At 38.4% G+C, this 15,100-nt stretch overlaps 1 protein-coding gene across 27 annotated transcripts in view; it reads right to left on the bottom strand.

Moving 5' to 3' along the window:
* The window catches only part of RBMS1 (RNA binding motif single stranded interacting protein 1), a 221,515-nt gene that overhangs the window by 85,043 nt on the left and 121,372 nt on the right, over positions 1-15,100 (bottom strand). For 15 of the 27 annotated variants that reach the window (XM_009237775.4, XM_002812517.6, XM_063712828.1 and 12 more), the window contains one exon: positions 10,889-11,064. In XM_009237775.4, coding sequence (XP_009236050.1) covers positions 10,889-11,064 — 176 coding nt within the window. The remainder of the gene's footprint in view (positions 1-10,888; positions 11,065-15,100) is intronic. The other 12 variants (XM_063712833.1, XM_063712829.1, XM_063712827.1 and 9 more) reach the window with 1 other exon arrangement.

The raw sequence follows: 15,100 nt of genomic DNA on the forward strand, positions 1-15,100 counted from the left end.
CTCCTGCCTTTATTTTGAGTTTTTTATTTTATTGGCTATTCAAGTGGACATAAGAAAAGGTGCTTTTTCTAATAAAATCTTGTTAAATCTATCACGGCCCAATATCTCTTAGGGTCCTGGAGAAATTAGTCTTTTGTAGTTTGTGGTGCTGATGAAGAAGCAAGGGTGCTGATGAGGTAAAGAGGAAGTTAATAAAGTAGCATTCAGGGTACACTTGGAGAGGCAGAAAGCACAGTGGTTCAGAGGATGAGCTCTGGAGTCAGACTGTCCATTCTTAAGTTCTGGCTCCACCATTATCAGCTATATTATCCTAAGCAATAAGAAAAAGAAATATCTTTCAACTTCATTTTGTTCTTCCTCCATATTATGAAGCAGCAAGAAGGCCCTCACCTGATGCCAACATCATGCTCTTGGACTTTCCAGCCTCCAGAATCATAGCCAAATTAACTCCTTTCCTTTATAAACTACCTAATCTGTGGTATTCTACTATAGCAGCAGATAACAGACTAAGGCAGAAAACCAGAGATGATAATGTTGCTCATAAAACTGTTCTAAGGGTTAAATAATAAAATACTTGGCATAGTCACTGGAAGACAGCAAGCATTAGACAATTTTTGGCTGCTAACATTATTTAGATGTTTACACATTACACAGAATTTTTTTTCACATGCATTTATTATGAACTAAAGATGAAGGGAAAAGTTATACATTTCTGAGATTCAACAGTAACCCAATAAGGAAATTCTACATAAAACCAAGCACAACTGCCAAATAAAGATTTTAGAGGCTTTTATTCCTGAAGACAGTACCTTCACCTTCATATAATGGTTAAGTATCCCCAAGCTGCTGCTACAGAAATCCAAGACTCATATAAAGGAACAAGGAAAGGATGTAAATACTATCTTCAATCACAGAGAAGGAAAGGGTAATTTTTTAAAAAATTCTTATGGTTATGATAATTATTTTCAGCGCCGGCTCCCCAATTAACTTCTGCTAAGGCTGATATTAAAATGGGGTTGCCAACAGCTTGTGCAGTATTTGGGCATTAGAAGAGACAATGGCTCTTTATCACGCCTAGGAGTAACAAAAAGATACCCTAAAGAAAAAGGTCAACTGACAATAATGAAGATTGGCTAAATTTCTAAATATCCATGCTTACCAGCAGATTTTATACTAAGGATAAATTAGAAAATATAACTGAGATTTTCTGTCAAAATATCAAATACATGTATAAAGTAGGTACTTGGTAATAATTAATATTTGAGGTTTCAACAACTCACGATGACATTAAAATTCCCTGACGTGCAGTTATGCTTAATACTGCAACAGCACACATTTGAATTGTGGATACTCTCAGCAGAGGACAGCAGGTCATGAAGCCAGTGAAGAAGCATAGCCCATTACCTAAGGTCCATATTTCAATAAGGTTTTGTTCTAATTGTGTACACAGCAATTTTCAAGAAGGGATTAAACACTGTGTTAATTTTTGAAAACTGTCACCCTCTAAGAAGACAAACCAACTGATAGTTCTAATGATAAAATTGAAGAAAGTATACACAGAGGTGTGAGATGGTTCTCTATTGGGAAGCAGGTATTTATTTCATGGGATTTTCTTTTTTTGTGATGCTAAAATTATTTCTGTGAAATCTGGGGATTTCCAAAAGTCTTCAGACTATATACCTTGGTATGTCAAAGAAGTACTGTACATAAAGTATTACTTAAAGTGCCAACAATCTTCTAAACCAAGAAAAGAAATGATGCAACTAACATGAAAAAGAAAAGGATTCTGTATTTCGCTTACCCAAGAGATGAATGGGAAGAAGATTCAGTTAATTACACAATTGCTCTTAAGCTCTCAACTCTGCTTTGGTGTCCATTTATTGGGCAGGGGGCGGGGGAAGATTTTGAAAGTTCTGTGTTTTGCTCAGTCTCAAATGCATCATGTGTTAAACTCTTCGACATGGAACCTTACTGGAATACTGTCCATGATGAGAGAATTTAGTTACAATCAGTGACTCAACATTTTGACTTAGCAGATTGGCATTCCTTTTTACAACGATGAGACAAATTCTGTAAACTGCGCATCGTATAGATCACACTTTTCAGCAAAATGCTCAAGTTCCTTGGTCTAAGCCCTCATTGTGTTATTTATTATGTGTCATCCTATTATGCTAGCAATAACAGAAGCAAGCCAAGTTCCAGAAAATACTGTTATTAATATTTTATGTATGGAGAATCTTCTAGATCAATGAAGAAAGAACTTGAGAGGATAAAAATGAGTCGTTTTCTGGAACAAAAACATTTGGAAATCAAAAGAAATCCTATGATTTATAAAACAATTTGTAAATGGGTGCAAGAAGCTATATAATAGCAATAGACACAAAAATGGAATGCATTTTCTATAATTAACTGTAGAAAACTCATCACCTTAACCCAATTTTCACTTTTTGGGAAGACTAAAACATTTTTTACCAGTCAATAAAGACTAGTTGTTTTTTTTTAAAATTTTTAAAGGACACACAATGAGAAAAGAACTATTTGCCCACAACTCTACGTTTTTGTTTACTTTTATTTTTCTTTCCTTGTCCCTCAAAGAAACGTAAGAAATAAAAATTCACTAGATACAGATTTCAGTAGCTTTGTAAAATACCATTTAAAAAAACCCAGAAAATTCAAACAACTACAATACTATATAATATAGCTCAATATGCCCTAATCTCAATTATCTGAGATGTAGTAGCTACCAAAGAAAAAATCATCTGTGGGTGTTTTATTGTAATGCCTGTGAGTTAAATACACCATAACCATTATCATCATCACCAGCAGTAAGACAGTTCTTCAATCTGCTTGGAAGATAACACATAAAGGGTAAATTATATCTTAAAGAGAAGCTATTTCCTTATATTAGCCTCTAATTTAATCCTACATGAAGAGCTTTGGGTTTCTAAGACTCAGAGGCGTTGCTTTAGAATGATGCTGAATGCAGGCAATGAAACCTTTGGTCTATGTCTGTCACATCTGCATAGCTATCTGAATACTCCTGTGTAGAATACATGTGAAGCATGTGTGTCTCTTTCTTTCTAAAATAAATGTAATAACTAAGGGTATGTTCAGGCTTTTTGGACTGAGTCATTTGACCTTGGGTCCCCTGACTCAAAATTCTCTCTTCAATTTTAAAGTGAGAACTGAGTCCCTTCTGGGTGGAATGATTTTCCTACCTCATCATAGGATCATTCTTTTGTATTGAAAATAAGGGCTCTCCTATTTCAGGTAATTTCTATACATTCCAAAGGATTTCCTATTTACATAGAGATTTCAAAACACTAGGTCTGTTGGGCCCATTGCTCCTTTCAGGGTAAATGTTGAAGGTAACTTCATAATAGGGTAAAAGCTGATTAAGCATCAAAAAACTATTCAATTTATTAGAATGCCTTCACTTTCAAATTTTACCCTAAAGGTAGCCTAATCATTTTGCAATAAAAGCGATGATTGTTTAATTTCAGGGTGGAGAGAAACATCCTTTAGCAAATGGATTGCTTAAGAAATCTTAGTATTACAGAGATCAATGGAGATGTACAAATAATACAACCATTTCAAGTTGTCCTTTTCCTGTTAGTTGCCCTAATTTCTTATGACAGTAAGAATAACTTAAAATATTCTTTTAAATCCCAGCTACTTGGGAGGCTGAGGCAGGAGAATCGCTTGAACCCGGGAGGCAGAGGTTGCAGTGAGCTGATCGCACCACTGCACTCCAGCCCAGGTAACAGAGTGAGACTCCGTCTCAAAAAATAATTTAAATCAGCATTCAACAAAGTAGCTAGTGGTTTCAGAAAAGTGGTTCATTGGGCCCTATTTGTAGATAACAAAAATAAAAGGATGGTCAAATCTGGGGAACACACAGAGACGCTGGAGTTTTGGGACTAAGAGAGAACCACTAAAAGTCGGTGCCTTTCATGTGTGCTCTCTCCCAGTTAATGCAACTGGAGGCTTCCCTCTCACCTATAAGAGTCCTTGCCTTCTCCAATACACCCTTCCTACTTTTGTCAAAATTAGCGTCTGAGAGAGACAGAAAGAAAGGAGAGAAATTCATTATGCTACTCTTCCACTCTAACAGCTAACTTTTTCTCTGTAACTAAAGAATAAACTCCAAACTAAAATGTTGGCGTTAACTGTCTTAGTCAAGATGCTAACAATATGCCCCCAACCTACACCTCCAGCCTCATTTTCCTTTACACCCACTGACACCCTGTCATGGGAACCCTGGGTAACTAACAACTGCCGAGTGCCAGCTCTGTACCAAGAAGCCCTTTCTGTGCCTTTTTAAACATCCAAGGGTTCTAAAACCTCTTGGGCACTTCTTGATGCCTGGAGGATACTATTGCTTTCACCCTTCATGAAATTTTCCTTGTCCTTTAAGACTGAGATGTCATCTCCTTCCTGAAAGCTACCCCAATTTCTTCACATCAAGGTTAGCCTTCTTCTGGCTTCTCCCAGTACACCACATTGATGATAATACTATCCTGTCTCTCTGCTGACTTGTCTTGCTTCACTGTTTCACCTTTTAAGATCTGTGCTGTGTTCAAAAGCACAAGGAAAACTTACAGAGAAAATAAAACATAGGGATAGAAAATAAATATGTATTGAATATTATAAATGATGAAACAGATTACATTTCAAAACTATTTCATTTTAAATAGTAACAGGCTATCATATCATAAGCTAGATTTAATTTCACATTTCTATTAAAATCATGTTTTACTGCACTTGGAAACAAGTTAGAAATTTACTGAATCAAGAATTGGTTTAGGAATGAAGGAAGGGCTGTCTGTAGAAGATGGAAAGAGTAGAGATACCTCATTTTCTTTTAATATCAAGTCACTGGTTTTTCCATTAAAATAAGTTACTGCTACACTGAGTTATCTAGAACTCTGCATATGATGTCAACACCACAGCAACCTTTAAGCTACCTAGCCTTGGCCAACAGAGACTCTCAGACATTTACTCCACTACAAATCAGGGAGAGCCATTACCAAATCTTGCACACCTATGCTATTTATAAATCTTTAAAAAAGGCTGGACATAATGGAATATTTCACATGCCACAGTAATTATTATGATGAGCAATAATCAGGGGTGGGTAGCGTGTGGCTGAAACAATTCTTCTGCAAACACAGGCATATCTCAGAGACACTGCAGGTTTGGCTCCAGACCGCTGCCATACAGCAAGTATTGCAACAAAACAAGTCAAATGAATTTTTTTGTTTCCCAAGCATATGTAAAAGTTATGTTTACACTATATTGTAGTTTATTATGTAATAACATTATGTCTAAAAAAGCCCGGTGTGCATACTGGAATTTAAAAATACTTTATTAGCCAGGCAAGTGGTGCACACCTGTAACTCCAGCTACTCAGAAGGCTGAGGCAGAATCACTTGAGCCCAGGAGTTCAAGGCTGCAGTGCACTACAATCATGCTTGAGAATAGCCACTGCACGCCAGCCTGGGCAACACAGTGAGACCCCAATCTCTTAAAAAATATTTTATTATAAAAAAGTGTTAACAATCATCTGAGCTTTCAGCCTAAGTTGTAGCTTTTTCATTGGTTGAGGATTTTGCCTTGATGCTGATAGCTGCTGACTGATCAGAGTGGTGGTGGCTGAAGGCTGGGGTAGCTGTGGCAATTTCTTAAAATAAGACAACAATGAAGATTGCTGCATCAATGGACTCTTCCTTTCATGAAAGATTTCTCTATAGCATGCAAGGCTGTTTCATAGCATTGAAGAGAGAAGGCTCACTTCTCTCAGCCTTCACAGAGTTAAAGAATTAGGGTCTTGCTCTGGATTAGGTTTTGGCTTAAGGGAATGTTGTAGGTGGTTTGATCTTCTATTCAGATCACTCAAATTTTCTCCACATCAGCAATAAGGACATTTTGCTTTCTTATTCATTTGTTCACTGGAGTGGCACTCTGAATTTCCTTCAACTTTTCCTTTGCGGGCTGTTTGGTGCAAGAGACCTAGTTTTCGGCCTGTCTCGGCTTTTGGCATGCCTTTCTCACTAAGCTTAATTTTGATTTTAAAAGTTTTTAATTTAAAGTGATAGATGGGAGATTCTTCCTTTCACTTGAACACTTGGAGGCCACTGCAGGGCTATTATGTGGCCTAATTTCAATATTATATCTCAGAGAAAATGGAGGAGAAGGAGACAGAAGGGGAATGACCAGCCAGTGGAGCAGTCAGAAGACACACAACATTTATTGATTAAGTCCTATATGGGAACGGTTTGTGGTGCCCCAAAACAATGAACATTAAAGATCACTAATCACAGATCACCACAACAGACATAATAATGATGAAAAAGTCTGAAATATTGTGAAAATTACCAAAATGTGATCCAGAGACATAAAGTGAGCATATGCTATTGGAAAAATGCCAATAGACTTGCCCAATGCAGGGTTGCTACAAACCTTCAATTTGTATTTTTTTTTTAAAAGCAGTATCTGCAAAGCAAAGTAAAATGAGGTCTGCCTGTACCCCTTCCTCCCAAAAAAAAAAGCCTCAAGGAAGAGGAGGTTGGAGGTTATGTTAGCATTAAGCTACTTCCCTGGCTTCCTCAGCTTTCAAAATCAAAATCTGGTAGAGCTTCTTCCTCCTTTGTTTTAAATGTACAATTCAATATAAATTAAGCTTATTCTAGCAGAATTTCAAGGATGGAAGAAACAAGAGATACTAATATTTGTTCAGAGACAATTGTGTTGTAGGCTCTGGACCAGCTCTTTTACTTACATTATTTGATTTAATGCTTATCACAATTTTTGATAATAGCATTATTTGACCTATTTTACAGTCTGTTGACTGAGAATCCAGAACTTGCCTAGCACTTTTAGGTAACTCTGGGATACCAAACCTAGCAATCCTGACTACAATGCTTTTGTAGTCTGGGTGACAAATCTGTATAAGATGATATGCTGTTAGCATCATATACTGTCACAGACGTGGCTAAGTAATGTAACAGGCACTTGGAGAACAGAACTATATGGAAATAAGATGCTGATTATGAGCTGGCAATACATAAAAATTTAGAAATAAAGAGGAGAGTTACTGGTGTGGTCCAAGCACAAAGGAGGCAAACAGAGTTTGGATCTGGCCTTGCTGAATAGAGATGGGAGGGGAGGCACTGGAGGGGAGGTAGCAGAGGAGCAAATGGTTCTCCTGTCACACTGTAGGGAGGGAGGAGTCAGCCGGTTCTTCTGGCAGGGAGAAGAAGGAAGAAGGGCCGGAGAAGAAGGAAGAAGGGCCAAAGAAGAATCCACAAAACTTAGTGACTAAGGGACAAAGGGAAGGAGCTGCTGACTCCTGAAGCTTTCCTAAAGCTTCATGTTTAAGAAAGTAAATTTGGAAAACAGACAGTGTTGAGAGAGAGGATATTTTGAATTTGAGGTTGAATATGAGGTAAAAATAAAATATTCAAATGGAAAATGTGCAGGAAAGTAGAAAGAGTGGAGAATAACCCTAACAGAGGATGGGACTATGGAGGAGGCAGCCAAGAAAACAGAAACCAGAAGGGCAGAGGGTTGAGGAGGAGAGGGATGAGAGTGAAAAAAAAGCTAGGTAAAATAAGAGATATTTAAGATGCTAGTGCAGTTTCAGTTGAAAGTCTGAAGGCAAAATAAAAATGGCTAAGATGTCAAGAAAATGGACACAACATGAGCCCTCAATTCATCCATCTAAAAAGTCTGCCTGAGAAGTCTCAATGAGAGAAATATTGCATTGGCAAATATTTATATGACAAATACACCACACAGATAAGCACGGTCAAGCAGAGTGTTTGTTTGGCTTGATTTCAGAGAAGGAAGAGAATTAGGCCAAGGGATAGTAGATGAATCCTTTCGGCTACCTGGATTGTTCCATTTCCTGAACTTGCTGGTTAACTGTACTGATATCTTCTTTGTGAATAGATAACCTCTTAGAAATAGGGAGCAAAGTTGCAGCAGCCTACAGCAGTCAAGGTTCCAAGATTTCTCGTATGTGTTTCACAATTTAGAAGTTAACTAGAGCTGGTTGACATCTTTCATTAAATGTTTCTAGGAAATTTATCTCTTTTCAATCCAGATGACCTGACAGCACTGTCACCACCCTGTATCAGGAACTTAGGCTGGTTGGCTTCCAGTCTGAGCTCCTACCCCACATGCCTCCTCCTCTTAGCCAGGGTGATCTACACTTTCCAGGGTCATGACTCCCTCTTTCGAGTCTGGGTGGGGCTGCCTTTCCCTGTCATCTCAATATCACAACATGTGCTTTTCCATTGTAACCGCCTCTAACATTACAGCATCTCTATGTTCTACTTCAAACACAGTTTTTAAAAAATATTTTTTGTTTTCCTCTCTAGTTTTTAAAATCTTCATGTCATACTTGCCTTTGGACTTCATGCACTGTTTGTATGGAACTGGGCCACCATGATAAACATCCCTGGTTTGTCCCCATCTTTCTGTTAAATAACCCTCTAAAATATCCAAGCCCCCTGCAGAGCCAAATCATTTGTTTCCATCGTTACCCCTCCTAATTCAGCCTCATCAGGTCAATTTGTAATTACAGTGCTAAATTTTTAGTTCTAAGTATTTATTTTCTTTTTTAGAGGTATGGATTTATATCTTTTTTTTCTGAGATGTTTCTGATACCTACTTTTCTAAAAATCTCTAATTATGTCCAGTGGTTTTTTAAGCTCTAGCATGAGTCCCTTTCTCATAAGGTTCTTGTCACTTCTATGTTACCAACTAGCTCTTCTTTATTGGAAACAATTAAGTTCAGAACAGGAATGCTCTTTTGTGCTTTCTCTACATTCTAAGGCAAGAAACTCTCAGCAAGTCAAATTTGGTATTTACTAGATTCTCTGTGTTAAATGGAATGAAGTTTCCAGCAAATTTTGAGATAGACTCTTCTGTTATTGTTATGTTTTGCCTCTGCATGGTACATATCAAGAAGACTATTATCAGACTTCAGTATGAAACCTGGGATTGTACGAGAGCCTTCCTTTGCAAGTGACGGGAGAGAGTGAGGGCTGCAAAGCGTTATTGCTGCTATTGATAATAGCAAGGAGAGTAATGTTTACACATGTTAAGAAAATCCATACATGTCAAAGAGAACAACAAAAAAGAAATGAATATTCTAGGAAAAATGATAAAATGTTCTTCTGCCACATTTGTAATATGATTCGGTTCAATAAAAAAATTACTGACTCAATTTTTCAAGTACATATTTACTGTATATACAACATGGCATTACTCCAGTATTTTAGGGTTAACTGTCTCCTTGACATCAAAACTCACCCTACATAATTCAACACTAGCTGAAGAACAATTTGTTTTTTGAATTCCTCTCCTCTTCTCTTACACCTCAAGAATTTGAGAGTTAGCTTCATTCTTCTGTTTCTTGCAGTCATATTTTTAGTTCCTTAGACTTTACAGTGCTCTACCTGTAATTACGCTGCAAAAACATAAGACAACGCCACTGAAAGGCCAGCAGCAGAGGAGATAGCAAAAGGCCTATTTGTGGTCTTGAACAGCTGCAATAGGGCAGGGCGTGCCTGGCAGGGTTCCCTCTGCCTCCAGCCAGCAATGACAAACCCCAAGAGCTGGGCTTGCTTTCACAGCAGTCGCTAGTGCAGGGCATTATTTCACTGCCCCAAAAGCCAAGGACTGGAGTCAAAGTCTACAAGGGCTGATCAAAAAGGGGGACATGAGAAAAACACAGGGAGAGTGCTGGGAGGGATGGCCTTCTAGAACGCTCTCCAGATCCTGAAGAGCCACCACCTACTGTCCCACCCCTCCCCTTTCAAAACAAAACACAGCAAAACAACCAGCACTCCTTCCCCCACCCATGGAAGGCCAGATGTTACTTTTAGTTCCAGTTTGGAAATAACTGACCAAGTTAGTTTTGAATTTTTTTTCTTAAAAAAATAAGAAGTAATGAATCTGGATTTTAACCAGGAAAAGAGAAATGAGATGTCATCAATCAGATGTTTTGAAATTCAGGTAATAGGAAACATTCTCTAGCAAAAGTCTTCTTCTGCAGTTATGCAAAATTCTCTTTTTAAGGGACCATTGTTGTCTTAGGATAAATAAAAAGTACGCGTATATGTGTAGGCTTTTATAGCTCGATGCAATTTGATGCTTTCAGTCCTTACACAATGATCTTTGCACTATACAGTGCTTCTGGCTCGTTTTAAAATTAGTGCTTTCTTACTTAGTGAGTTAATGTAATTGCAGCAAAGAAGCACATTTATATTCTATTCATTGACAACATTAGCATATAATGCAAATTTACTTTGGAACTTATGCACATGCACACATTTCTTCAGAACACTCTGAAAGGGTAGAATTGAGTTCTTTTTCCTAAAGTGATGAGGGTGTACAATCCAGACCACAAAACTATGGATGCTAATGGGGACAGACTAATATGGTTCCAGCTGGAATTAAGAGCTTACATTCAGTATGACGTTAGATGATTAACAACCTTTCTGACAAACAATGATAGCTAAAGTTCCTCTCACAGGATAGACCGGCCCTCAGAGGTGCATCCACAAAAAATGAGAACTCCTGGAAAATATCTAGCCATAAGTTTTTTTTTTAAAAAAAATCATATTTTACTTCTCATATGCCCATAAAGTCAAATTCTATGGAGAAAATGCTCCAATTCATGTAGCCAGTCTGATGATGTTAATATTGACTGAATATGTATTTAAGAAGTTAAAACTTGAAACCCATTTTATGGTTGTGACACTGAGAGTCCACAGATACTTCTTATAAACTTCTCTTATAATGCAGTATATATCACTCTATAATATGATCAAGAAAATACTTAGCAGCTAAAATAATAGGAATAACTACTACTTACGGTTGACAGAGCTTCACCAGGTCCTGGTCGGTGGTGTGGGGAGGCAGTCCTCGGATATAGAGGTTCGTTTTGCTGAGCTGATCCCATCCTGAGTTGCTACTGCTGCTACTGTTGTTATTACTGCTGGTGGTGCTAGGACTAGGAGGGGCCATGGGGTGGGCTGGGACCAGAGACTGCTGGAAAACAAAGATGAGGAGCCTTAGTATGCTAGCATTAGGAGGCTGACACCATTCAGAGGCTGTACGATCTCCCAAATAAAATGAAGTTACCAAGATTTAAATATAGATTACCTTAAGCTACTTTGAGGTATAAATTTTAATTCACACTTTAAAAAAGGTCTGTTCATGCTACTTTAAAAAAGCCCTCTCCTTCAACATAAAATTGATAATAGGGTTTACTCAGTAAAAGTTCTCTATGTGCACCTTAAATGTGACTAAATTTATGTAAGATTAATTTATTCACGCATTTTTCAGGAACACATCTACTGAGACTCACAATTAACGTGCATGAAGTTAGATGGTACCATCTTAATACACAGTAATTTAGAAATCACTAGACTTTTGAAAAGGTTTTCAAATTCTGAAGAACGTTTGATTGAAAGTTGCTTAAAATTTTATTAGGATGACTCTTAAAAAAAAAAAATTACTTCTCAAGTACAAGAAAGTTAGAGTTTAATCCAGATATACCAATAAGGACGATCTCACCTAGTGCTAAGACAGGCACACGACTTCATTGAGACATCTGGGTAAGATTCCCAGGCAGGCTGCCTTTCGCTCTGGCTAACCTTGTGAAATTTAACCCCTGTGAGAATGGTGTCCAAGCTGGAAAACTTCCCAGCTTGCAGCACCCACCACAACTCGAAGTAAAGCCTGCAACCAAAGGACTCAGTGTGGTTTTACAGTCGGCAGCCACCTAGGAAGAATGTCTGAAATTGTACTCATACCAGACAATTCTCTGTGCACCGACAGAAAGAAACCACAGTTCTCTGACCCAGTGCCACACACATGACTTTGAGGAAGTTAAATGGCTCAGCTTGAGACGAAAGAGCACATAACCCCAAGTGTCCTCACAGCAAACGCGCAGCAATTTCACATCAGGACAGGGACGTTTTTTCACCTCACATTTTCTAAATCATAAATATACTGTACTAACTCAAGGACATCACTCATGAACAGTTTGAACATCCAAAATTAAATAGTCACTAGACAGTCAAAAGGTTCAAATCTCATGGCTTGGTTTTTACCACCACAAACAAGAAAGTCAGGCCTGTCTATAGAAGACAAATCAAATCCCACAGTGGAAAGTTGGAGAAGCAGACCCCTTGCAATAAGCATACCCTCATTTACCCTTGTCAGCAACCTCCGTTGCCCACTATAGATTCCTAGTTTTGTACCCAGCTTCTGCCATGGTCATCCTAATTCCATAATATCCCAACATATGGGGATCTCATTAATTTATTTTTATTTTTTATTATTTGAGATGGAGTCTTGCTCTGTCACCCAGGCTGGAGTGCAGTGGCACGATCTCGGCTCACCGGAACCCTCCACCTCCCGGGTTCCAGTGATTCTCTTGCCTCAGCCTCCTGAGGAACTGGGATTACAGACGCACAACACCATGCCTGGCTAATTTTTGTATTTTTAGAAGAGACGGGGTTTCACCATGTTGACCTGGCTGGAATTGAACTCCAGACCTCAGGTGATCCACTCACCTCGGTTTCCCAAAGTGCTGGGATTACAGGCATGAGCCATCGTGCCTGGCCCCATTAATTTAGATATGTTACCATTTTTTCTGGTCCTATATCTTTCAGATTCTTCCTTCCACTGCCCAGGTTCCTTGCTAAGATATCATCTGAGTCCAAACACCACTTTATTTAAAGAGATTCTCTTTTAGAAGGAGAGCAGCAAAGGGTCAATAATAGTCATTGCAGAAATGCTATTCACTGAAGGTTGAACTTGAACTGGGAACATCAGTATTGCTTAATCCCAAAATAAAAGCAGCCTGAGATCACATCCTACCAAATCTATTTGATTCATGCCCTTAATGAGCAGCTGAACTCATATCCTTTCTCCAAACCACTAGTTTTTCTCTAGGGGCTAACTACTTACTAGATATAAAACTAAGACCAAACTCTGACACTTGCTCTGCCACAGGTGGCACCTCAGAGCACTGGCCATGCCCCACAAAGCCTGTGCTCCTTCTCTGAAGCCACTGAGTTGCTACCTGCCATCCAGCCCTACTCTATTTTTCACATCAGTGAGAACAGAGGTGCTGGAAAGTAGCCCACACACCTGCCTCCTGTCCCAAGCCTTTGATTGACGCAGAGAACTTGTAGCTATTAGAACTTGACAGGACTGAATTTTCTCTTAAACCTCCTTTGATTAGTGTCTCAGAAACCATCCCTGACACAAGTCACACTGTTTTCACAGTAGGACCCAGTATGTTTAGCGTAGCTGTTGGGCGATGAAACGTGGTCATCTGGGATGAGACTTGGAGAAGTCAGTAAGAAGCTGTGGATCAGGCCTGCCCCTACCTCTTAGTGGGATTACATCAACATGAAGTAAATGAACCATCAGGCATTTTAAAGACTGCATTCCAAGCCTGCATTCACTTGAAACTTTGATTTTGCCACAAGTGGAAAGGGAGTGGCGGGCATGCACTTGTATAATTAAAGAAACATTTGAATGTATGACTTATTTGGAGATTATTTAGACATGAAAGTAGTAGGTTTTTTTATTTATGTATTCATTTTTGGCAGAAATACAACTATGATTTACTTGTCTGAATTTACAGAGCCAGTTTAATATAAATTTGATGGGCATCCATATTTACTGCAGTATTTTCCCACTGTGGGAAGGAGATACAGCCTGTGCCTCCCTGCTTCCCCTCTTAAGTTTGCCCTGTGAGGGAATGAAATCTCCCAGCATCTGATCCCAGGCAGAAGAGGGTTCCTAAAAGTACCCAATGAGGACTACTAGCCTCTGGTGAATCCTATACAGAACAAAGTTCAAATTCAAATTTTATTTCCAAATCAATTCTTTCTTGGGGCTAACTGAAGACAGAGAAAGAAAACTGAAAGAGAAGCGTTGAATTATTCTAGGTTGTCAATTTTTAATTTTCTGGTGCAGACATTTTTAAACCAAAGATTACGTTTTTAGAAGTCACTGAAACTGGGCCAGGCGTGGTGGCTCAAGCCTGTAATCCCAGCACTTTGGGAGGCCGAGGTGGGTGGATCACGGAGTCAGGAGTTCGAGACCAGCCTAGCCACCATGGTGAAACCCCGTCTCTACTAAAGTTACAGATTCTGCTGAGTACTTTATATACATTACCGTACTTAATTCAATCAAACAGGCAGGTAGGTTATTGTTCTCCCGTTGTGCAGATTAGGAAACTGAGTCTCAAAAAAAGTTAGGCCATGTGCCAGGGCCACACATTTAGAAAGTGGCAGGGCTAGAATTTGAACGCAGGTCTGCTAGAAAACAAAGCCAGAGCAGAGCCTTCAAACAGTACTCTACGTGGGACCCTAAAACACTTTCTATATCCTGAATGCTCTATTTGTATTCTTTAATTTTCTGTGCCCATCATTTTTGCTGACTAATTACCAAATTCCAGCTTCTCTGAAATTTGATACTTAATACCATTGGCAGATATGTTTTTTAAGAAAGTAAAAGGTGCCTTTAAGTTGTCTTAATTAACACACAGTCTGATAAGTGTTTAAAAAAAACAAAGATTAGCTCTTAAAAAATCAGTTTTAAAAATTCTACTTTATAAAAATCTTTTCATTAGAGAATAAATTCTACAAACAACTTTTGAAAGCTTCAGCATATTACTGCTAAACATTAGAGTCAATATTTTAGGATGACATGACTTAAAACAGTGAAAAATTAAACCTTCATTCATAGATTAAAATGCAAATACTGACAAGCCTTTAACTACAGCTTCAGAACTCTGATAAATTTAAAGCAATTACACTGTCGTTAGATTAGGTGTCTTGGCAGCACAAATGATAAACAAATTTTTAAAAAGCTTACAAAGGGACAAAAAGGGACAATATTTTAGCCAGTTCCATTTTCATCACTGGTAGTCCTTCTACATTTTGCCTCTCAAAACCCAGAAGCTGCCTTGGAACTTGAAAAGACCCTCTATGGATTAAGGTTGCAACTATTTACATACATTCAATCTAATTAGGGGACCTGGTGGCTGGATAAGCATGCT

This window comes from Pongo abelii, chromosome 11, assembly GCF_028885655.2.
Source record: "Pongo abelii isolate AG06213 chromosome 11, NHGRI_mPonAbe1-v2.0_pri, whole genome shotgun sequence".
Classification (NCBI taxonomy): domain Eukaryota; kingdom Metazoa; phylum Chordata; class Mammalia; order Primates; family Hominidae; genus Pongo; species Pongo abelii.